We start from the raw sequence: 25803 nt of genomic DNA, 5'->3' as shown, positions 1-25803 counted from the left end.
ATATGCCTAAAACTAACATTTTCATCGGTAGATTTTGAGGCACACTGCAGCAAATTGGTAAATAGATTTTCTGATATAGAACAAGTGGCTTTTTACCAAAGTTCTTATATCCAAATTGATTTTGATTCGACATTTGTTCATCTTATAAAGCTCGTGTTACACGGATGAAATAAAAATGTATGCGTTAAATTCATGGTCAATGGTAACGAGCTTTTAACTTAAAATTGTCTTACAGCTTACATATATAAAAAACAGCTAGTCCGTTGGTCTTTTCTTCTTGATTTTATTTTTCGACGAAACCCCTTTATTTGAATAGTGTGTGCCTGAATAGTGGCAATCAAACTTAATGCATCGGCATTTGGGAGTGACGCCATTTTTATAGCGCATTTTGAACAGTGAACACGTTTGCTGACTACTTTTAAAGTGCTGTTATTTTTAGGGCAGCAGTAAATTACACTCAGCTATTTATCACAGATGGAAAACGTTTCCCGAACGTCTGATGTGTTGTAAAATCCGAACGGTCGAATGCAAATAGTCGGTCGGCTCCTTTGTAGGGGCCGAACGCATTAAATTACTGCTCAATTTATTAGCGTGCGATCTCGGATCGTCTGGCCTCTATGATGTATGTCCGGACTGTCCGAGACGTGGCTCTGGCTCCGCTCTCTGTGAGAGTCTCTCTCTTGGTAGCTCTTTACAGCCACTATCACCCTGACAACCGACCATAGAATAGAAAGCCGGCCGCGTCCTCCACGCGGTGCTCCTCTGACGAGGTACGCGGCGCTTCTGACCCGATCGCAGATCGGCATTGTGCTCTGATTGTGGAGCGTGGGAGGACCATTAAGTGGTGTTGGCGCAAGATGCCGCCAGCGTGCGAGAACACACAGCGGCGCACTGCTGCTTCGTGCGCCGCGGACCCCACCGAACGGCAGATGTGTATGCACGGGCGGCGGCCGGTTAGACAAACATTAGAGGGTCCGCCGAGTCGCCGAGTCATCGCTGCACTGTGCACACTCTGCACTGACGCACCGACTGTGCACGGACGGTCCGTCCCGGGCGGTCGGCGTCGAGCCTGCCACCAGTGATTAGCCGGCGGAAATGCATTACAGGCGTGTCGCAATGCTGATTTAGCGGCGCCACTCGTGCACGACATGCTGATAATTATTTTCCGCGTCAGCATCATGCAGTGTGAGCTGAATGGATGAGCAGGAAACAAATGGAGAACGGCGTTCTGGCTTCTTTGGTGTGGAAAGAAGGCGGGTGATCTGTGACCAATCTGTTTTATGGTTGAATGAGCAGTCGCTGGCTTTGAAGAAGTACTCCTTTGCGCGGGCTTGTTTTTCTAATACGCTATTGAGACATGGAAGGTGCTTGCCAGTCAAGTAATACATATCTCGATAGCTTTCGATACAAAGTGCACAGACATATGCATTGTGCAATGTGCAACTTGGACAGAAGCATTTGCCACGTCGCGTAGATACAAATTAAATAGTTGCAAAATGAAACCATCAGGTCACCGTGAGATCCCCGGTCATACTGTAGAAAATGCCGGAACCAGCTTCAACTGAAATCTTTTGGGACCTTTACTTTCTTTCTAAACCATGACTTTTCCACTTCTTTTTGTTTTTAAGCTAAAAGAAATTAGTTTATCCCCGATTGTCAATGACAAAGTTAGCTCAGACGCCCAGTTTGTCAAGGGACAGCATGTACTAGTCTTAGCAGCAGATAAGCCAATCCGTATTCAGAATGAGGCGAACTTCATAACAGCTGAGCTAGATAGTTGTATTTATTAATTAATAGTGAAAGCAATGAATACATCGCTTTCTAGCGAGACAGTGATGAGTTCAATTCGGTCATTAATAACTGGTTAAGACGGTAAATGATGCTCTTAATATATCCAGAGCTTATCTAACTCATGATATAAAATAAAATACATAAGGGCATGTGTCTCTGCAGAAATGCAGCGAGCATCTCCAGCGGTCTATTAACGTTAATCTCTGAAACAGTCCGGAGTTATATAGCTTGATAGTGTTCAGCGCTGACAGTCTGAATTACTATGAATGTGTTGGACGTCACTTTGCTGTGATGTGTTTGCTGTCACCCCTTAGATAGGTACCAAATACTTAACTATGGTATCAAACTTCAGCGATAGGTGATACGGCCTGGCTTTACTTTGCAAGGAGGGTAGGAAGAGGAACAGCATAGTACTGAAAAATATTGAAATATATTGAGACATCTACATTACAATTCCAAAGGCTCGAACCTCGACACTGCACGTACCCGTGACGTCATGAGCACCGTGTGCAAATTTTAACCCCCTCGACCGTACCGTTTGTGACCCGCTGAGGCTTGCCATGCATTTTTTAAAGTTCATTGAACCCGGCTGCCGACGCCTTGAAGCAAGATTGAGCGAGAGCCGAGCAAAATTTGGAGGAAATGCGCCTTTTTCCAGAGCGTGTCCCACCACCAAGACGCGAAACTCGACATTGCACATGCCCGTGACGTCATCAAAACACCCTGCGATTTTCAACCTTCTCGAACGCACCGTTTAACCTGTGCACGACGTCAAAGCACACCTCTGCACGGTGCAAACACACAGACAGACAGAAAGACAGAGTTTCATTTTACAAATAGTATAGTAGAAACATATAATGCATATCCATGTTGGACAAACTTATTCTGCTTTTCTAAATGCGTCGACATGTGTGCGTACTAACATATCACACAATAAACAAAATATGTAAACGTGCATCCGTCTCCGAGAAGAATCGTCCAGATGAGAGCCGCAAACTATTTAAATGGACTAGGTATCGTTAAGGCCCATAAAAGCGATCGATGGAAATCAAACCTATACTTGCTAACCAGATGTAACTTCCTGTAAACGTTTCTTATTTCTCTCAAAATTAGCTTATTTTTTAGTAAACAGGCCTCGATATTTCAGGAAATGATGAACCGAAGCACGGTTCACAGGAATTTGCGTCCTGTATCTAGCTACTGTTTTTATGGGATAAAAAATGGAAACTATTTTTAATCATATCCATTTAAAATGGCTACACGACTATACGTGTTTCCACAAAAAGGTCTTTTTCAAACCCTAATATCCAACTGACAATAATTAAAACATTGGCCTAAATACACATCATACAAGAGAATAAAGTGACATAACCGATAGTAATTCGTTTGAAGAAACATGTCGCATTTTAACTATGTCGCACTCCTGTTCGCCAGATCCCTTACAAGAAGCTGAGCCGTGTACCTACTGATTTTACCAACATTGTCATTCAAAAATATAGAGCGTAGAAAATAATGAATGCTGCCTATGAAGCCTGTCTAGTGTCTATGTTTCTTTTACAACACATAATTGAAATTCCGTTCTAGTCTAGAAGGTGAACAGCCTCGTCGACATGCTGTACAAATGCATGAGACAATCTAGGGCTTCTCAAAAAGTTAGACGGTTTTTTTTTTGCGAATAGAGGACCCCTAAAAACATTTAAGTAAAATCAATGCGCGTGGATAAACGAGGATTTTTTAGTAGATTTATATCTGGATTTATATGATACCATGGTTATTGAGCTTAAAACATGAAGGCGGTAAAAGCAAAACTCGTGATATTATGCTTTCGCATACTAAGTCGGTCGGTTCAACACAACGGAAGATCCGCAAACACTTTAAGCAAAGAGATAAATTGCAAAGAGAGCACCATCTTAAAACAAAATTCCCCGGTTCCAGATACGCGTGTCCAAAAATGCTAGCGTACCGTTTTCTTCGTCTTCGCAAGGTAAATTGTATCTTTGGGTGAACGTTGTTGGTGTCCAGTGCCCTAGGTATAGCTTGAATCACCCCTTCTAAAGGCACGACATGTTTCTTTGAACGAATTTTCTATCTGTTATGCCACATTATTCAATTTTATGATGTGCAATCAGGCCAATGTTTTAATTATTGTTATTTGGATAGTAAGGCTAGAAAAAATATTTTTGTCGAAAAACATGTCGCCATTCTTAAATAATATAATAAAAATAGTTCCCATTGTTTATCCATAATAATAGGTACTACTTGTCATCAGATCTTATTAACTACTGTTGTTAAATATCCACGCAATGTACTTGGAGACCTTTGTGTAGATGGTGGGGTATTTGGGGTTGCCACAGCCCAGTCCTGTGGAGACGACTCCGATCACCTGGTAGCGGCGCTCTATCCCAGTGGTTCTGTACACCAGAGGCACTCCCGAGTAGCCCTGGCACGCGTCCTTGGACGTTCCGTCGGCACTGCTGGCGCACAGTTTAGTGCCCTGAAATCCGCCGGGGAAGTCGCGGTCGAACGTTAACAGTTGCTCATACGCCTGCTCGCAGCGACTGACGTTTACCACGCGCAGTCGCGCCTCCTGCAGCACGTCCGAGGCCTCGCCGTTGAACTCGGTGCGCCCCCAGCCGGCCAGGTCGGCCGTCTTGCCCGTGTGGCTGGCGTCGACGGCCGGCAGGCAGACCGGCTGGATCCTGCGGCTGAACGTCACCGGCCGACTGAGCTGCAGCAGCGCGATGTCGTTCTGCTTACCCACGTAGCCCGGGTGTATCGTGGTGCGCGCCACGGAGACATCCACGTGCCGTCCGTCGTTGGTTCTGGAGAGGTCGTGCTCTCCCAGCCGGACGGTCAGGTCAGAGGGCCGCCGACCGACCACACAGTGGGCCGCCGTCAGCACGGTGCGAGCCGAGATGAGCGTGCCGCCGCAGTTCCAGCGGCGCTGTCCGTCGAGTCGCTCTTCGAGCAGCGCGACCCACGGCCAGCGGCCCAGCTCCTGCTGCACGTTCTGACCACCGACAACGGTAGAGACGTTAAGTCCTGGATCTACCGTCTTTGGGGAAAGCAGTGAAGTGCTGCGGCGAAGACGAGTAGTAAGTGAAGGGGAAAATATTCCGCTGGGCTGGGCCACGCCGCAATCTCTCACCAGTTGACGCCCCAGCTGATCTCCATCGAAGATAATCTGACCACAGGCGACGGACAGCAGAGCTGTCGCCAGCGTGGAACGGGCGGACGCCATGCCGAGCAGCTACTGACTAACTCCGCGGCCGACAACCGACTGGCTGACACCATCAGCCGCTCTTTGTTTTATTCTTCACCGACAGCCTGCAGCCTGGAAAGTCCATCGAACAGGAACAAATGTCCACGAAGCTTTGTGTACCGGTAATCTTTTCCAGGAACCTCACCTCAGGAGCATTTGCGGCTCTGATCTTTATCAAATAGGGGAGGACGGGGGAACACCACCCTTTGGAGAACACTGCCCACCCCGATATCGGAAATATAAAAAGGTCTAGGGCGACAGCTGACTGTCTTTTGGCAGCGTGACGACAACAGAAGTGCAGGTGTGGACAGTGCACACCTGCAGTGCAGTGTTCTTTGTCGTTCCACGTTTAAAACGTATGTTTTTCTGTAATTATCGCTGATGAAGCTCCAAGAGCGAAATATTTGATCATTCTAAATATAACTTTTTTGCTCCTATTTCTGATTTATATTATGAGGTTACTGGATATTCTTATATTATTATGATTGATCATTTGGCCAAAAATTACGTGACTAGACCCTAAAAGGCTAAGCGGGTCGGTGTTCCCCCTCTTCCCCTATATGTCGGTTATCTGGCGCCACTAAAGGATGTTGTGGTTGTGTTTTTCGCTTTTGACTTTTCTATATCCTTTGAACCGTGCACTCAGTGGCGGCGCCACCATAGGGGCAGGGGTGGCAGCCTGCCACCCCTGCCGCACAGAGCCCCTTTGCCCGCACAGGAGGCCCCTATTCCCGCACAGGAGGCCCCTGTGCCAGCATATGAGGCCCCTGTGCCAGCAGATTAGGCCCCTGTGCCCACGCACGAGGCCCTTGTTCCCCAATAGGAGGTCACTGTGCCCGTACAGGAGGTCCCTGTGCCCACACAGGAGGCCCTTGTCACTTGTGTCGAAATAGGAGGCCCCTATGGCAGCCTGCCACCCCTACCGCGCGGCAGGGGTGGCATTGCGGCAAGCGCGGTGCATTTGTATAATCGTATTACAAACTGTCCCCATTCAACGAAAATCAACACCTGCATTCGACTCTGTTTATAAAAATAAATAAGCTGCCAATAAACAAATGAGAGGCACCCGCTTGCCATGCATTTTCTTTTCAAAGTTCATTGAACTCGGATGCCGATGCCTTGAAGGAAACTTGAGAGCCGAACAAAATTCTGAGGAAATACGCATTTTTCTAGCACGTGTCACGTGGCACCCATTAGTCCTCGCCGGCACGGCGGGTGATGCAACCCCCTAAGGTTTTCCGCAAATAACTCGCGTAAAAAGCGGCCGATTGCGACGGACCTTTCGGTACCCTCGTGTTAATCAATTTCATATCTACCCTGAAAACTTCATGACCCTGACCCAAATGACCTTTGACCTGTGACCTATTTTCTGAGACCATGTTTGGCCGGAATCGCGATTCGGCGTATGTCGGCTCGCATTAGCCGCGCGTTTGCAGTCTTTTCGTGGTTTCAAGCATTCAAACATGTAATTCGATGTTGCTCCCATGCATTAGGGTAGAGGTCAAGGTCACCTGAAGGTCAGGTCAGGTCATTGACTTTTGATGACCTCGGTTCACTTTGTCGAATTTTCATGTTTTTACATGTTTGTAATTGGCAGCAGCCAATTAGCTTTTCGAGTGGTGTTGGATTCATATTAATACGTCGTCTGGAAGCATAGATTTAGACGGAAATGTGCAGAGGAAACTTGCTTAGGGTTTCGTTGAGTGTAATTTAATTGATACGGGGTCAAGTCGGGTCAGGGCCCAAGGGTGTCATCACCGGTCACATTGGGTCAGGTCAGGTCACCTTCGGTCAGGCCAAATCACATATGCCACCTCCTGTCACATTGAATCAGCCTGGTCTACATACACTTTTCCTACTTCTATCCCTACGTCTTCCCCTACCACTACCCCTACCATTACCTCTACCACTACCCCTACCACATCAGATGATGAGGGAGCAAGTTCAAGGTCAAGTGGGAACGACAAAAACAACCACAGTCAAACGGAAACGCAGAAGAAAGAAGTGCAAGTCGTGCTTGATCGATCAACAAAAACTTCTAGCTGAAAGTGAATCGAGCAGCACAGTGATCGAATAGCTGGCTAGTATGGCATGCTATGGGAAGGAATTCATCCACTTCTCCGCAATTGTCTATCACTTATCGATTTCCCACCCCACCAGCTACAAACCGATTCTCCGAAAGGTTCGTATGGGTGATGATGGTTGGTGGTTTCCCCGTGGTATAATACTCAGCTGAGTGATCCTGGGGGGTTGCCGCGAGGGGGAGGGGAAGACCAGAGTCCGGCAACTGGCAAAACCACCGCCGGCTGACTCACGTGCGGGGAATGTGACGTGATATCGCCAGCAAGCACCATCCAGCGTAAAAGTGCAGAGCTAACGTGTAACTTATACTATATGTACAGCGAAGTTCTGATAGACAGACATCGCAAGGCAGCCTACTAAATCAGCTATACATACTAGGTACTAGGTACCATAACATCAATATCATCCGTCAATTTGCATAAAGCCTTAGGCAATGAGCATGTGATGACTTCAGGGTGCAAAGGCACAAGCGAATATCAAACTTTTTAAACAGCGATCAAACAGCGAATATCAAATAAGATGAAAACTCTATGCATTCCCCCAGGACATTTCACAGCGTCCTCACCACCTCTGCCGAGACTCGTAGATCGACTCCCTCCCTTCCTCCCTTCCTCCTCAATCCCCGGTTACCTCCATCGAATCCTCATCGGCGTCGTTTTCCTCTTCGTTCATCTCATCGTCGACATCGGCGGGCACCTCGTCGTTCTCCATGTCGGCGCCGGCGGCGGCGGCCGCCAGGTCCGCCGCTGTGGCCACCTGCACCTGCGTCACGCGGCCGTCGATGATCGCGTACGCCACCTCGTTGGTGTGCCGCAGCCGGACCGGCATCTGGATCTGCTCGCCGTCGGCGCCGTCGCGGCTGCGCGCCGTCTCCGACGAGTCGTCACTGTGTGCCGGCGGACTGCGCGCCGCCATGACTCCCTGCCCGACGCCGCACGCTCGCTCCCGGCAATCGCACGCCACTGGCGCGGCCGACGGCGCCGGCGGCGGCGGCGGCGGAGCACAGGTGCGCCGGCGCCGCCGCCTGCTCAAAATGGCCGCCTGCCCTCAGGTGCGACCTTGGGCACACGGGCCGCCGGCCGCCTAGCCACAAGGCCGGTCGGCCGCGGACAAAGCCTGAGGTGTTGCCCGTGACCTTAGCCGCGGGCTGTTGGTCTCGGCCGGTCAGACGCCATGAATTTGATCAATATTTCTGGGAAGTTGCTGTTCATATACTCTGCTGAAACTTCATTGGCCAGACGGAGTATACAGCGGAGACGCTCCCGATCAGCCCCACCGGACCTGTCGCTGTTCCCTGTGGGATGTTCGATCGCCCCGACCCTTCAGCCAGGCGCTATCTTGATCTGCCCCGCGCATCTGGCCTGGCTGGGGACGAACTGACGCGGTATGACGGCGGCTCGGTCAGTCCGGGCTGGGGACGGGCGCCGATCGACTCAGACTCTGGTCGGGCAGGGAGCGGGGAGGCGAAAGGTGGCAGTAAACTTGTGATTTTTGCAAACATTCCTTTCTTAGTAAGTCAGATGACCTCTTTGAAAGTGAGTTAACCTGTTAGCAATGCAATGTTTAATAAGGAATCTTTCTTTTTGCGGTCACTGATAAATCACGTCCTGTGCACGACCCTGTCTGTACCTGTAGCCGCGGAATCTCCTCCCCTCCCGCTGGAGGAATGATGGGAACACATTAGGAAATTAGCCCGGTTTTTATTTTCGCGCTTGAAACAGTAAGCAAGGCATGTAGCCTGAATGAACTTAGTATTTTCTTTGGCTATAGTCCAAATGTATATGTCCACAGCTAACCAACTACACAAAACGAGTATAAGCCACACTGAGCTACGCAACTAGAAATCAAGAGATGACGGTGCGAAAATATGACTACCTGAGGTGCTGTGTGTGTGTGTTTCCGACCAACTTCGCTGAAGCAGGACTCACATATAGCCAGAGGAATGGAAGGGTGAAAAGGAAGTTTCCATTCAGTCGGCAACACCCCTGACCCGGTTGGATATTGGCGTCAACTACGAGCGTATGGGGTAGGGTCCTGCTGGGCACTCGACTACCTACCTATAAAGAGAGAGAGAGAGAGAGAGAGAGAGAGAGAGAGAGAGAGAGAGAGAGAGAGAGAGAGAGAGAGAGAGAGAGAGAGAGAGAGAGAGAGAGAGAGAGAGAGAGAGAGAGAGAGAGACAGCTGGCTCTCCAGTAGCGATTTCACATCCTGTTGCGACGCTTCCCTGGCTGTTCTAATCGACACGCCCTCTCAATCAACGGCTGTGTCGATCACACGCATTTCCCACACAGCAGCGTTCCATGTGGGAAACCATGGATGATTTGCTCGCCATCGTTTTGAGCATGGATGTTATGAAATACGTAAAAAGGCCTAATTGACAGTCGTGGGTCTGAAAAGTTTGCCAGCCTGATATACAACATCGGTATACGTGTTTTGATGATAACCCAGCTAGCTCTGACTTCATCGAATATTCGAGCACACGCATTCCTCATGCTTGTGTTGATAGTTGCCGCTCGTGCACAAGCCTTAGCTTATACGTGAATATCAATAGTCATTAGTCAATGCCTGCGCTTAGAAAGAAATTTTTGGTTTGCTGCTCCCATACTACACCATACCATGCCTGCAGTGTCAAGCCGTACCGTAACCGATTGTAACCGATTGGGAGCGTCTCTCATCAAGGGAGACTGCATTGAAGACTAGAACAATATCTGGTGCTAGCGTTTCTGCCCAACTGCAGTCTCCGTACCTACAGGCTGCCGGCCTCGTCCGGTGACTGCATGTCTGCATAGAAAGATATCCCTCTAGCGATTGCGGTAAATGTGCTGCGGTAGCGCCACCTACGAAGGTGCACACTTGGAAACTAGGTGGCAGCACTGTAGGCGCTGAGCTCAGTGAGACCCGCGAAGACCCACGGATGACCTCCGGCCGCCATCTGGTGGTAGAATCACAAACATATACCTGTGCTCGACGCCCGCCAGATGGTTTCGGCAAGGGCTCGAGTCTCGACCATCTCGTCGGGCCCCTGATCCGGGCTCGGGCTCGACAATCATCTTCATGGGCGACGTGAATAGCTCCTCAGGAGCAGGCTCACGTGCGGTGGGGATTTTACAGTGCTGGTTGGTCTGTTCTGTCCACTGTCACTGTCTCAGCCCCGACGGTGCAGCAGGTTGGCCGGCCGTCCTGGCCAATGTCTAGCCCTAACTCTTTATCATCCTTCGGGCTCTGAGAATGTCTCGTCAGACCGAAGAGGGCCCTACTCCTACTACATATCAAACAATAATTGATTCACCCTCTCCACGCCCCACGGGAGCAGTCCATCCCGATCCTTCGTTCACCCTATTCTGATACCGCAGTCATCCACGTTTTCGGGATGACGGTCATTATAAATACCATAGAGTGGACGGAGGTTAGATCCTAGCTCCTTCGAATGGAACCGACTGAGCGCCTGGATGGGCTATCCCACCAGTCACTCCCATTCCGCGGAATGTGCCCATCCCACGACCCTGAATGGTCCCAACTCCCCATACACCGAAATTATCTTGTTCAGCAGCAAGAATGAAATACATGACTGCTAACAAGAACTTGATAATCGATTTTTACTCCAACTGAGGCCAATGTGATTATTACGAGTAGAGGAGCTCACAAACTGATTCATGTAAACCGTTACGTTGTGTCAGCCTCTTGTCAATGGCACTGGGTGACCGGGTGACTGCCCAGCAGCGGTCATCCTGTGCCCTGCAACATGCAAGCCTTTCTGCGTTTGTGCCCGAACGGTAGTTGGTATAGTTTTGCTGCGGAACTTACGATGGGGCGGTTGATACTAATAGTCAGATATAGGTTAGGTTTGAACAAAGTCATCATAATCATAATAAACCTCTCTGCAATGACTGATCGGGTGCCTACTACTTACTAAAATTATGCATCCATTTTGCTTGAAAAATATTTCAACTATATAGTTCTTTTACCCCGCGTTCGATGTCTCTCGGACGACGAAGATTCTACGTCGTCCGGCCAATCCCGTCCAAGGTCAGCAGGGGCTCGGCTGCGGTTGTGGAACGTGATTGGCCGGACGGCGTAGAATCTTCGCCGTCCGGGAGACATCGAACGCGGGGTTAATTTCGATTGCATCGGACATGTGTGGCATGGGTGTTTTTTATTGTCATCATCGGGGCATATGCCAGACAAGCACGCATTACCGAACACGTCAGGGCTGGATACGGGTCAGTCTCCGATAAACCAAGGCCGATAAACCGTGTCAAACTTATGAAACACCGACATCCATCGACCACGTGACAACTCTAGAGCCATGCCTCCGGCGCTGCCACCGGGGCCCGCTCCAGAGTTGCGCCAGAGCGCTTACCGAGCCCCGGGGCGGCGGGCAGCGCTACACTCCCGATGTTTGTTGTGTCTCGGCAGCGACAGAACGGTCAGCGAGCCGTAATTACCGATCAGACAATGGCGGCCGGTGACCGGCGCTGCGGACGGGGCGGTCAGCGCTGCGCCGCGCCCGCTCCCCGAGCGAGGAGAATGGGTGGCGACGGGGAGCTCAGCGGGCTGCAGAGAGGGGGAGGGGAGAGGGAGGGAGAGGGAGGGTTTAGATGACAGATAGAGACGGATGAAGGCGATGCTGCTACCGCGGGGGCACCTGGGGCTGCCAATGGTCCATCTATTTCGTTTGCTATCAATACCAAGTCCAAGCGAATTCCCTCTCGATATTAGACATAACAATGACGGGATACTGGAGTAACAGGGCTGATAATGTGCATTACCTATAAATATGTTTTTCGGGCCCAGTCCTAACAGTAAATTATTGAGCTGATTATTATTATAGATGTGCTCATTGCATTAAAGTAAAAATTGCATAATGTATGTAGGTAAGATATTCACGTCAGAGCTTCCCTTTACGCTAGCATGCTGCCCGTCATCGGAGAAGCTAACACCCCAATTCAATACAGCCCCTCATTTTTTCCTCGGTAATTGCCACTTCCCCTTTCCGTCACAACACAGCCCCATCGTAAATCACGCGCGGCGCCATTTTGTTCTGGAGGGGCGCTGAGCTGAGCCTTATAGGGCCGGGTCAGTGGGGTCAGCCGCGCCACCCTCCACCCTCTTCCTGTTGTTAGGGTAAACGCCGCCCTAGGGGCCTGCGGGCGCCCCGCCACGCCACTGCCCAGTGTATACCCAGAGTGCGTGCCGAGACGGCCGGCAGGCAACAATTACCCTGCTGTAAAGGTTTTGATGGGCTTTGATTACGGAAATCACCTGAAACATGAACTTTGTTAACTATATCCAAGACAGGTTGTTTGCTGACGCCGAATAAAAAGTGGAATAAAAAGGTGCGTTCACGACTGCTATTTGACATTTGCTTTCTCATTCCTCATTTAGCTATTCCTCTTTTCCTCATTTAGGGAACATGGGGGAACACCGACCCCCTTAACCTTTTAGGGTCTAGTCACGTAATTTTTGGCCAAATGATCAATCTCTCAGTTTTATTGGATTGTCACATCATTTTTTACATACATATCAACCAATTGTTTTCTTGTAATGTCGTTCATAATTGCATTATTCCACATTTAGTAAATGTTTACATTTTTCGGGGTAACACCGACCGTTAGGTAACACCGCCCGAGCTCAGCAGGCATCGAAACTTGCAGATTGCTGACTGTTAAGTCGTTCTTCTTATCGCAAATTTCGAGGCGTTTTAGTATATTTATAAAATACAGTGGAAACGATTTTATTACTCGTATATCCCTGGGACAATGTAGTACTCATTTATATAACTAGACGGCTTTAATTCCCAAAATTTCATTTTTTTCGAAATTTTTCATTTTCCTCTAAAAAGGAAACATAGCAACAACGTTCTTTCTTTATTTGAAATGCGCCACTCCTGGGTTAGGTGTCATAACGTGCTTTTAAATACCGAATTTCCCAAGTGGGCGGTGTTACCCAAGTGTCTGCATTTCCCCCCCCCCAAAAAAAAAAAACTTCAATATGGCAGCACGACACAAATTTTGCTCGAGCGGAAGCACGTAATGCTTGGATGAGTCCCAATTATGGCATAAACTACTACTTCAGGACTAATGTCTGTCAAATAAGGTAACTTGAAACTTGAAACTTGAAACTTATTTATTCACAACGAGTCCACTGCAATCAGTGGCTTTTCGTCATTGCACGTCACAGAAGTAAACAAACATCGTTGATGGGGGGCACTCGTTCACAGTCTATAAGTTTTCTTCTGCTTATTATGCTAGAAAAAGTATAAAACGCATTCACGAAACGTAAAATTTGGAATTTCTCGCAAATCACCTAAACCAATGCGGTGCACTGCCCATGCCTGCACTTCTGTTGTCGTCACGCTGCCAAAAGACAGTCAGCTGTCGCCCTAGGCCTTTTTATATTTCTGATATCGGGGTGGGCGGTGTTCCCCAAAGGGCGATGTTCCCCCGTCTTCCCCTATCCTCATTTGATAGTTTTCAGGTCTCAACTGATCAAGATTTGCTTTAAACATAAGTGAATACCTACCTTTCCTGACAAATGTAATCTAAAAAGGGGACAGGGAACACATCCAAAAAGCGAAACCTCTATTTCCTTTCTGGTGGACCTAAACCTTCACATTTTAACCACCAGCGTGCCAGGCCGGTAGACCTCTGCACAGCCAGCCCCGCTGTGCCCTGTGCCCGACTTTGAGCAGCGAGTTCGGTGGCGATTTGTAGGCAGCAGCCTACCCCGGGCCGGTATGGCCGGGCAGCCAGGCGCCCATCAAACTCCGCCAAACGGCTCGATTGCGTGACTCCGCAGTCGGTATGCCTGCCGTCCAGCCGCCACTGCAGTAGCCCCGGGGCATATCTGGCCGCCCCGCCCGGCCGGCCGACCGACTGGCTCCCTCGCACACCGTCTAAGCCCGCGGCTCTGCAGGGTTTATGGAACGGTAATCAGTGTAAAATCGGCTGCCGCGGGCCGACGCTGACCGTCTGACGCCGACCCTCTCGGAGATATGCGAGATGCGGCAGAGTTCACTATCGCTGGTGCAGGGAGGTTTTGAGGAGGTTTGCAGAACTTTCAAATTCCAGGCCGCGCAAGCCGCGGCAAAGAGGAGACTGAATCCAATGGCAGCACCGGTCTGTTGAATGTAAAGCGACTGATATTAACCATATGTAGACAAATATGATCATACAGCTAGGCAGGTGCTTATTTCGTTTATCAACCCATGTTCAGCTGCTGACCGCTCATGATCCTGCAATTAGGGATCATTAGAGGTCCGATGCTGGTGCCGCTCTGCCGAAAGTGCCGAGTTCCTCTGATCCGGTACCGGAGCCGGAGCCGCCGGCCGGAGCCGGAGGCTGCTCCGGTCGGCGATTAGCTAGGAATGTCGGCGGCTCGACGCACCGCCATCACCGGCGAGTAATTGGTGCTCCCCGTGTCATTGTTCCGCATTTCGCCGGCGGCCGAACGCAGCCTCCCGACAGACAATGACCTTTTGTGGCAAGATGACGCGCCGGAGCTGCATTAGCCGGAGAGCGGCCACCGTTCGGGAGCAGCGCCGCACATAATAACCATCGGAGCGGCCAATCAGGCCCGGCCGGCCACGAGATAATTACATCAGCAATCAGCTGCTGAAAAGACGCCAAACTGGTGTCCGATGACTCGAACACCGTTAGTTATAGGCGGATAAATGACCCAAACGGGTGCGCAATAAATAACGGATATCTAACAGAAGATGATATCACTTTTTGTCCGTCGGTACGATGCCGGCCTAGAAGTTCATTTGTCCTCGCTCAGGACAAAGAATTGTATCTTCTTCAGGGTAATTTACATAAAGTAAACAATTTGAGGGTTCATCTCCATAAAATATTCAAGTTTCAGCCTAATGAGTCTCAGAGTGTCATTGGTTATGAAAGATTGCCCTGGGACCGGTAATTTGGCAGCCTGAACCCTTGCGTAATCGTCGCACAGCCCCATGAAGCTCTTACCGTCCGTTGAATGAGTCGGGTCCTTCACTGACCGAGTTTTTACGGACTGTGAAACTCGGGTGCGTTTGGCTCTCAGACGGAGTTTTTGTCGGCGTCCTGAGTGGAGGTCTCTACCAACTCTGTTCTGCGACAGTGGGAATGGCTCCAGCAGTTTGCATTACTGGTCAATTAGAGACCAAAGATCATCTCAGATTGTACCCTCTGTACCCTGAGTTTCAAAGCGTGGAAATTTCATGCTCTCCTCGTACGATGTGAAAGCGTAAAATTATTCATTCAGAGTTGAGATTCTATAATCTTACATTCGGAAAATAATAAATGTGTTACGTTTATTATTTTCTTTGATTTTGAGCAGTCAGCTGAAAATGAGAAACCTATAAATGCTGTCATTTGTTGGTTTAACATGCAATGAAAGTTCAGCTCACACCGAAAAGAGCCAAGTAATGCTTTCAAATGTTTTGCTGATTTGGCAAAATTCCACCCCACCACCAATATAGAACACGGCTTATAGAACCATACCAGGAAAATCCTTTCCCATAACACACCAGCGCAGCGTCCCTAGCTCACGGGGTGGCTAATGCCTGACTCGTGTCGGTGCAGCGGCCAGTGCACGTGTGACAAACGCGGGGTCCGCTCTCACGAGCGACATTTACTCTGCCTGCGGCTTTTGGTGGGGTGGGTGAGGTGTCACTTCGTCCCCGTCCCGGCCAAGGCCTAAATAATTTGTCACTTTACCCCATTCCCGGAAACGGTGTGGGAAAAGGCGACAATCCCCTTGTTCCGGTTTTGATTTGGCACGCTCGCCGCCCAAGAGCCATTTATTGACTGGGCTGACTGACCTTGTCGTAGTCGACTGAAAGAGGGGATTTCGCATCACGCGCAAGGTCCTGCTCTATACTAAGTTGAAGGCAGAAGAGGCAATAGATACTCGTCGCTCTTTCCGCAATCCCTCCTAGGTCATTTGTGACCGTTCCACAGAACCATCCCCGCGTGACCCAGTAGAAGCCAGCTGCCGTGACCTGGTGTGACCTGGCGGCGCACATCGCCGTATCTTCCCACGGCCGGAGCGGCCAGCCTATCGAGGATTAACTCGCCGACTTGGGGCGAGCGCCTCCGAAACGTGACTGGTCAAAGGCAATCAGAAGCCGCTGGTGACAATAGGCCCGAACAGATCAGGCTAAAGACTGACTCGGAGAAAGTCACGACCGCTGAAAAGTTCGATCCGAGTCGCGTCCACTGTGTAATGGATATCGGACGCTGCGTCAGACGAGCCCATCGGGTGTAATAGAAGAAAGTCCGGTCATCAGGTGACAGCGGGGTAATTAAAAGGGGAGGGGAGGATGTTATGACACGCTTTCGAGAGCGGTGACACATCCACTATGTTGTGAAAGACAATTACATGCATACCTAAGCGATTGACCCGATCTTAACGGGGTGATTTTGTATTCCTTTCTCTATTGTAATAAATAACGAACGTAGCTTTATGCATGGTTCATCGAGTGGCAACGCGCACGTATGTACAATTCGAAAGCTTGTCGTGCATAGTGAAGCTCATGATTTGATTCGAAGGCTTCAGATATTCAGCTGAGTTCTTTGAGTGATCCTCGAATTCTGATTCCCGGCAAGGCATAACATGGTGTATGAGATCTCACAATCAAGCTTTAGACTGTTGCTTCATTATCGATGCCTCGCATGATTAACCCGCGCGGGGCTGGGGGGGGGGGTAAATTTTACCCCCCCTCGCGAATTTTTGCGATATCTCAAAAACGGCGGCGCGCAGCGCCGCCAAACTTTCAGTACCTTTTCTTACATCAATTTGACACGTTCCCTGAAAATTTGAGCGAAATCCGTCGGAAAATTTTTGAGAAATTGACGTTTTAGTGACGTCATGTTCGCCATTTTCGCCTCAAAAACGGCAAAAGTTCAAACGCCGCTAACATCTTCATTTTTAAAGGAATCAAGACGTAACAAAAAAGGTTATACGTAATTTTACTTTGTCTATCAAATGGCTATCTCGGTTTTTTGAAAATTTTGGATTTTGGCCTAAATTTTTTCAAAAAACTGACTTTTTTGGGAAAATCATTATAAAATCCAAAATTTTGAGTCTATCGAAAAAACCGGAATATATGTCAGAGAAGTGGTCTATGAGCACCTACATACCAAATTTTAGAAGAATCGGTTCAAAAATGTGGGAGTTATTCAAAATTTTATGACGTCACGACACACAAATTTTTTGAAAAATGACTTTTTTGGAAGTTCTAGACCTCGTACGGAAACAAAAATAGCACCATTCGATTTGCCGTGAAAAACTGCATCAGATAGACACCTTTTTAGGCCTTAACAACCAACTTCAAAATTTGACCTCACTTGACCTGACCTTGACCTGACCTCGACCTGAAATTCATCCAGAGGTGGTCCATATCACTTATTGAGTGTGCCTATTGAATTCTATGAGTAAAATGACCCATAAAACATGTGTCGCACATGCCCTTTTCTATATTTTGTTTTTTGGTGACCTGACCTGACCTGACCTGACCTTGACCTTGACCTCTGAATGATATTGTATGCAACGAATATTGTCTTGGTAGCCTAAGAACACGTTTTGGGCGATCAGTCTCAGTCCATGACTCCATTCTTCGGCAACTACGGTGCAAGGCCGATACTGTAGAAACTTGCAATTTGTACCCTTGACCTGACCTTGACCTTGACCTCAAACTTTAAATTAAGTACATGTTTTTAGTAGTTCGTGATGAGAGCTTTCGATTGGCGTTTGAATTTTCCAAATCGGACCATTAGTTCGGGAGATAACAGGGGGGGTAAAATTTACCCCCCCCCCCCCAGCCCCGCGCGTTCGGCTGGAGACCCCAGCCCCGCGCGGGTTAATACTTGTCCATTATAAATATCCAGCCGACAGCTGCTCTAGCTTGCCCAACACTAAAACAGCCAAAGAGGCACCCAGTCAGTCTAATTCACACGAGACCGGTAAACCGCCGTTACACAGCACTCGTCGGTCGGCATAAATTTGTATGGCCGAGCGGGAGTCGGTTTCCCATGCGGCTTCTACTGCTCCAGTTCAGCCTGTACCTAACCACACTATCGTCCGCGCACCCTCGTATTTGGCACCGAACTGCGGTGTCAGCTCTGAATTTACCCACGCCATCAGGGCTCCGGCAGGCGGTCCGGTATACCGTGGAGCGCCGAGGAAGCGCTCCTGTTCCGGCGACCGCCGTGGGACAGCGTGGAAGTGACGCCGCTTCGAGGGAATTTCGCCTGTCGTTAAATATAATATAGAGCAGGCTCTGGGACTGATGAAGCTGGTTGGCATAGTTTTATTCGCACATAAAATGTCTTGGCACAGAAGAAGTAACGGTCTATATTTGATCTTATTCGTATAGTAACTGATATACTATCCGTCTTAGGTATTATTGTATTTCAGTGGACGGTTTCTCTTGAAAGTACCGACACACACTGTGCGGCGGTGCTATCAAGTCCGACCGAGGGAGGACTGACGAATTTGAGTCTCCAGATCACTTAACCTGGGAGATGGATGAGGATGGGTGTCGGGAAGGAAAGGGAGAGAGAGGGTCGAACCGATTTTCGCCGTTGGTTTACTGGTAATCCCTTTCCATGTTTATCGAAAGTTCACGAGAGGCTATATGCAAGACGACATAGGTACTGGTGAAGGTATAGGTGCTTACACACCTACATTTCACTCCTCACAATGCGAAACAAATTGTTTCCAAAAAGAACACCCTATCCCATGCAAAGTTCAGATTTCATGGTGCAATATGTGTTCACAAGTGCATCATGTGATGAGCCGGGTATCCTGGAAGCACCGCAAACTATAGAGTCGTGAGATTGAAAAAGGCATTGGATTCTGTCAGAACTCAGACCAACATTACGGACACGGAAAACTTACGGAAAACAATCACACGAGCGAATCATAAACCAAATCAAATCATACATACAAACAATTCAATACTCGAGGGCAGCGCTTTTCGAGGAGCGCTGTGGCCCGAAGGTTTGAACTTTGAATTGTGAAAAACGCCCGCCCGCCGCGAAACGCAAACACCGCAAGACGCGCAAAACGCACGCCCGAAACGCCAACGCAAAGGCCGCAAGAAATAAACAAACGCCCGCCCGCCACAAACCGCAAATAAAAAAACGCAAAAACGCCGCAAAACAATAAAACCGCCCGCATCGCACGCCCGCTAACCGCCAACCGAAAACGCCTAAAAATCGCCCGCCCGCCGCCAAAAAAAAAAAAAAAAAACACCGCAAAAAAACGAAAAAGCGGCCGCCAACCGCAAACAAATTTAACACCGCAAACGACGCAAAAAAAAAAAGAAAACCGCCCGCATCGCCCGCCCGCCCGCCCGCCGCCAAAGACAAACACCGCAAAAAAACACAAAACGCCCGCCCGCCGCAAAACGTAAACACCGCAAAACGTGTAAAACGCACGCCCGAAAAGCCAACGCAAACGGCAAAAAAATCGCCCGACCGCCGCAAACCACACAAAAAAAACGCCGAATCGCCGAAAAAAAATCGCTCGCACCGCACCGACGCTAACTGCTAACCGAAAACGACTTAAAGTCGCCCGCCAGCCGCCAAACGCAAACACCGCAAATAAGCGCCCGGCCGCAGCAAGATAATAATTTATCAACGACTGGCATACCGCTAGGCTGGTCATTTTCACTAATCAAAAAGATATCTGCAAAAATCTCCTAGATGAAAGCGCCCGATTAAAAAACGGATGGCACGTGCGTGTTCCTCGCCCCCAACTTCCTTCAGGTCAATCGTCATTTGGGTCACCTAACGCATTGACGACCGGCTGGGTGGAATGAACATTGCGCCAAGAAACGCAAGTATATTGTCAAAAAGAATCCCCAGAATGGTGGATCCCAAAAGTTTGAAACTACCACTTTGGCCCACTGGACGACACCTTAAACAGTTGCCGACCGGATGACACCCATTGTTTGGTCACCCACGCCATAGTATGCATCATGGGTGGGCCGAAATGACAAAAAGTCCCAATTTCCGGTGTGCAGGGTCATTTTAAACGGCACGTGGCACGTGGTTCTGGACTTTTCCGGCCACTTTGCGACATACCCATGGGTAGTGCACCGAATGGTGGTTGATCTGCATGGAAGAAAATGGGGGTCGTTTGGATCGTTTTCGAGCAATCTGCCGTGGAACGCATTTTTTCATTTTGCCCATTGGCTTAACACGGGAATTTTCAAAGTCACGTGGCACGTGCACCAGATGGTCCGCGGAGGGGAGACCCATACCAGAACGTAGATCACCTGGCCCACTAGAAATCCTGAAAAAATCAGAATTTTTGGAGCAGCCGTTTTCAAGAGCATCAAGTTGTACTGATCTCAGGCAGCTTTTGCCAAATTGTCAGGGAACTCAGATTTGTTTTTCAATAGAAAAACACAATTCTAAAGAATAGTGTTTTAACTATTGACAACAAACCTTCGGTTATAAGGAATCGGCATCTAAAAAATGCATTCAAAACGTTTCCGATAAAAGCGTATAGGGCCAAACAAAAACCCTGCGGTAAATAATGAGCGAGCAAGTAGAGGGGGATATGTGAAGGTAGGTATAAAAACACCACCGCAACTTTACACAAAATGGTGGTTTCTAATTATAGAAATTATGATATGGCTGAACACCTATTTGTGACTCTAATGCAGCGTATATGTGTCAACAAATGAAAAGCCATCGCCTATTTTTTACATTAGGATAGTCAGAACAGTTGCGACAAAAATAAAAGAACAAAGACATCGGTACCCCTGACTTACCATCTTTGGGTAGTTTCCGAGGTTCAGCATTTTAGCTTCAGTCGGCCACGGGTGCAGCACTCCTGAACCTCTTCAACTCGTGTGATATATCCTCCTGGCTCCTCCAGCCAATGTCCAAGTCCTCTTCACTACACCGTCTTTCGTCACCAACCACTCCTGTTCAACCCTCACACGTCCACCGCTACACCACAATCCTTCACGTCGCCCTCGACGCTCCTACCGTCGCCGTCGTCACGTTAGCTCCGCCTACAGCCCACACCCGTCTCGGTCGACCACCAGTGAGCACTGACGGCAGCGGCGGAGGCGGCGGCGGCGGCAGCGGAGAGCGTGCCACTCTGCGCCGGGGGCGGGTCCCGAGGCCGTCGTCAGCCGCGACAGACGCCGCTCCTGGCACCGCATGGACGGTGGGCGGGGCAGAGAGGCGGGGCATGAGGGGGAGATGAGGCGGAGCATAGGCGGGGGTGAGGCGGGGCATGAGAGGGGGTGAAAGGCAAAGGCGGGGCGTGAAGGGGTGAGGCGGGGCGGATAGGGGGACTGAATTGTGAAAGGGGGCATGATTGAAGGTGGGGGCTAAAACAGATGGAGCATGAAGATGCAGTTTCCTAGCTAAGTATCTAAAGCGGGACTGAAGATTGGGACAAAATTGAGATGAGACAGGAAATACAATGGAAGCACATACAAGAGTGGTCATCGGAGGTGAGCGCATGCTGAAAGAGGGAAGGCAAGGAGACTCAAGGTAGAGAACTAGAATAGCTCACAATGCGGTTAAATCAAAGGTTAATTAGCTCGACGGCCTGAGTTCAGAGGCCCAAAGGTGGCATTTAGATTCTTTAGGCAGCGCCACTATTGTGACTGCACAGTTATCATAACAGTACCAGAGACATTGCAATGAACTATAAACATATACCATATGCAGATCACACCTGTTCATTATATAGTTGACTTTAACTGCATGTGGACATGCATGAATCGCATCACCTAATTCCTTGCCCGTAAATACAGCCCATGCAAAGCCAAGCACATTTCAATATGCATTGCAAGACGTAAAACACGAAATCAGAGCACCTGAAATCTGCGTCGAGCAGACAAGCGCCGCACCATTACACATCACAACAAAGCAAACCCGCCGACATGAAGCCGGGCACAATACGTAGCACTTACGGGCAAACGTCGGGGGGTCATTGTCCGCTGTGTCTCCCCAATTACCGTGGTTCGGCCGGCGGTAATCGCCGCCCGGTAACTGCCGGTGACCGCCGGTAACACGGCAGGACGAGGACGCCGCTGGTGTTTGTGAAACAAACAACCAGCATCACCTCAGCCACGCCGGTCGGTTAGGACGAACCGAGTGCTACAGAGCTCTGATGGAAACGAACTTTGATGACGGGGATGGCCGGTGGATGACGGTTTGTACATATCTTATGATGACGGGGTGCGTCCTAAATGAGGGTCTCCGAGGCTGGTGACGGATTGCTGGACCCAACGGGCTGTCGCGAGAGCAGTGATCCTGTTTGACAACGTCTGATGACTGTCCTAAAGACCGGTGAAATGACAGAAGTGTGCCGGGGAGAAATGAGTTCCTTTCATGAAAATTTAATGCATGTTTGCATTGTCGACTGGCTTTAAATTTTCATTTCATGTCCATTATGCTTTTTGACAATTACTTATTTTAATACGACCGAATTATGCAAGAGTACTCTGCCGGTAGAATCACTTTCGGGACTTCTAAAAAGTTTCCTCAGTTGCAATAAAATATCTACAAATTAGCGAACTCTGGTGCTCGCCCCGTTAGCCGGACGCAGCAGCGGAATGCAGCCGCGGTTCCAGAGGACGATCAGCCGGAATCCGGCAGTGCCGGCCCCACTCTGCGTTCCCACATGTCGCAGTGCACTACACCGCTGCCCGAGGACCTCATTTCACGCCTGTGGCTACACCTCACTCCCGGCCGGCGCCCGGGGCAAGAGTGATTCACCCACCGGCGGGCGGCTCCATCACCCTCAGGGCATTCTGGCAGGCGCGGCAGCGGGACTGCAGGAAGTAACGATTGTTAGTGATTCACTTCAGCACCGTCAGCGGATTCCGGAGAGCCGTGGGTAGTGGGAACGCGACTAAAACGGAGAATTGTGTGATGTATGGAGGTGATACACGTCCAAAGAATGCTCTGGCGGAAAATGGAAACAGAATGTAGTTCTTGGCAGTGGTCTCAGCAAAGAAGAGTGCGTGATCGGGCACAGCCATTGCCTGGTGCCTTTATTTGTTGATTGCGTCTTTCCGCGGTCGAAATGCCATAAACGAAATTCACGATGAGTTCAGAATTTTTCGTTTTAGTAACGTAATTTTGATCCTGTCTCCATTAAAATAGCAGCAGAATGATACCTGCCAAGTTCATAATGAACACGGGTATTCTGTTCAAAGTGTATTGTGAAAACTGTCGAGGTTTTTGAATATATCACATAATTTGATGATATTACGACAAACACCTGTCCGTCCCAGTTTGGACCGTGCGGTTGCCGTGCCTCGTGTGACAGCCCGGTACCAAAAGGAGCCCTCGGGAACGTCTCGGCCACCGCCGCAGCCCGGAGGCACGGGCTGACCGCCGGCTTCCCAGTCGGTCCCTGTGATGGAATGTGGGCAATATTGGACAGCGGTGGCTCGTGTGAACGGCATGAAACGACAGAGCCCCGGGCTGCCGCGCTGGACGACGGACACGGTACCATACCGGAGTGACAGTGCCGATGGCGGTGTAACGATGTCAGGCCGGAAAACTGGCTTGGCATGGCACCACGGTTGTGCAATGAATTAATTGAGCAACGTTATATGAATGCCGCATGGCAAGGATCATGTGCACATTATCATGCTACTGGTATAGGTATTATTCGTGATCTATAGACGCCTATGAATTTCATGACGTTTATCGTAATGTTTTATGCTTAAATTCGGAAAAAAACTTTGTTTAAAAAACATTGAAATATGTCTCTACGCAAATATTTGTGATTTGTAAGCATTTTGCCTTGCACGCGAACAGCGAAAGAAGTGATGATTTTGTCGATTTCATTTTAGACTGCGTAAATTTAAATTTCACATTGCATGCCATAAATTGTCATTAAAGTGACTGCACAGCTACACTTACCCCAATATCATCAAACGCAGCGTAAAACTAAAACTCCTAAATTTACCCGACACACCGGGCTACATCAATTCCGGCTGCATCGCGCTCTCGCATCAGCACTGCCGGCGCCATACTCTTCCTCGGGCCGGAACATCGCATGGCTATGATTTGATGAAATTCATCTCCCTAGCTGCCATCTCCATCATTCGGTAATGTATAGCGACATCTTCCGTGGCCGGCAGGACCGTCATCTCCGAGAGCAGCAGGCGCTTCTCTGGGGCGCACAAATCAGCAGAAATTGCCCCCAGCAGGCTCTAATTAAAGAGGTGCATCAGACAGTAATGACGCGGCCAGCCGATTTTCGGGCGCACGTTATGGCTGCCGGAGGACTAGATAAGAAGCCCGCTGCCGAGTGAGAGGCCTATCATTAAAATTGTGTGCTTGAATAAACGCTGAGAAGCTGTGCGGTGGCGTAAATATTTTAGGGGGATCACGAACACTGCATGGATGGGTGTTGCTGCCAGGGATGCGGAGCCGGAGCCGGAGCCGGAGCCGCCGGAGCCGGCATATTTTGCCCGGAGCCGGAGCCGGAGCCGGAGCCGTGAAACAATATAGCCCGGAGCCGGAGCCGGAGCCGGAGCCGTCAAAAAAAGGGGGCGACTCCGGCTCCTTTTCTTAAGAGGAAACAATTATTTACCTAGTTCGGTTTGACAGTACAAGGCGTAAAACAATGTGGTATTCAAAATAGCCTTGTTATACAAATACAGAAGCAACGTGTACCAATCCCATCGCCTTTTTTCTTCGACCCGCATTTAATTGATCGCATAGGGGATGTACTGAGTAGAAGCCGGAGCCGGAGCCGCCGGAGCCGGAGCCGCCGAAGCCGGATCATTTTACTCGGAGCCGGAGCCGGAGCCGGAGCCGCCATGACATTTCACCCGGAGCCGGAGCCGGAGCCGATTTTTTTTCTCCGGAGTCGGAGCCGGAGCCGGAGCCGTCTGAAATTTCCACGGCTCCGCATCCCTGGTTGCTGCCAATTGGAATGTAAAATTCCGATTCGTCATTAACGGTCAGCATGCAACATTCCAAAGCATCGTTGTAATAATGCAATAACTTGTGTTTTTGGTATCAGTTGTGAAAAAGCGTTGATGTATGTAATTGTTTTACCTACAGTAATTATGACTGTCACATTTTTTCAGCAGGTTTTTCATTTATTTTTCATATTCACTAATGATGTGCACAAAATCATACGCGTCTGCCGTCTATATAGGTCACCTGTGTTGCCCCGGCATCAACTGTATCAGTATCCGGCTGGAAACACCTTCAGCTCATAAAATATACTTAGAAAACACAAGCCAATTTTCCTTGGCCGAATAAATATGTAGATTACTCACCAAAAACTGTGTTTGGAGTGAGGCTTCGTTAATGGAAAATGACTCCCACAAGGAATATTATCACTCAAACTTGGAAGCTGACTTAATCCCTGTCGGTATGGGTACCTAGAGTGTCTGTGAATGGACCATCTGGATTCAATGACTCGTTATGCTTCAAGAGGGGGAATTGTTATAACATGCGTTTTATCAATTAATAAGTAAAAAGTGTTGTTGTTGGCAAACTGCATGACCACCCCCCCCCCCACACACACACACACTACACATTGAACCAAACGTCAGCATTTTTCACAACATTCTCACAGCATCAGCTCACATCATGTTGAAATATCTGCCGTAGCTTTGGCATTGTACCTGGCTTCATGGCGAGGGCCCGCGGTGACCGACCGTGCCATGCGGC

At 49.2% G+C, this 25803-nt stretch overlaps 2 protein-coding genes across 4 annotated transcripts in view; both read right to left on the bottom strand.

Annotated features, from left to right (window-relative positions):
- LOC122378938 (transcription factor AP-2-alpha-like) overlaps positions 1-21188 on the bottom strand; it is a 44117-nt gene extending 22929 nt beyond the window's left edge. For 2 of the 3 annotated variants that reach the window (XM_043360649.1, XM_043360651.1), the window contains exon 1: positions 20907-21188. In XM_043360649.1, the coding sequence (XP_043216584.1) occupies positions 20907-20936 (30 nt within the window). In that variant the 5' untranslated portion in view covers positions 20937-21188. Of the gene's footprint in view, positions 1-7765; positions 8517-20906 lie in introns of those variants that run through there. The other variant, XM_043360647.1, reaches the window with a different exon arrangement.
- LOC122378939 (venom protease-like) lies at positions 2599-5134 on the bottom strand. The gene has a single exon (XM_043360652.1). The coding sequence runs from the start codon at positions 5030-5032 to the stop codon at positions 4067-4069; it is 966 nt and encodes a 321-aa protein (XP_043216587.1). The 5' UTR covers positions 5033-5134; the 3' UTR covers positions 2599-4066.
- Positions 21189-25803: the final 4615 nt, after the last annotated feature.

Source organism: Amphibalanus amphitrite, unplaced genomic scaffold (genome assembly GCF_019059575.1).
Source record: "Amphibalanus amphitrite isolate SeventyFive unplaced genomic scaffold, NRLGWU_Aamphi_draft 000068F_arrow, whole genome shotgun sequence".
In the NCBI taxonomy this organism is placed as follows: Eukaryota; Metazoa; Arthropoda; class Thecostraca; order Balanomorpha; family Balanidae; genus Amphibalanus; species Amphibalanus amphitrite.
This window is presented reverse-complemented; position numbering and strand designations above follow the sequence as displayed.

Coding starts and splice junctions, on each gene's coding strand:
- LOC122378939 (XM_043360652.1), bottom strand. CDS start 5,032: ATGGCGTCCGCCCGTTCCACGCTGGCGACAGCTCTGCTGTCCGTCGCC.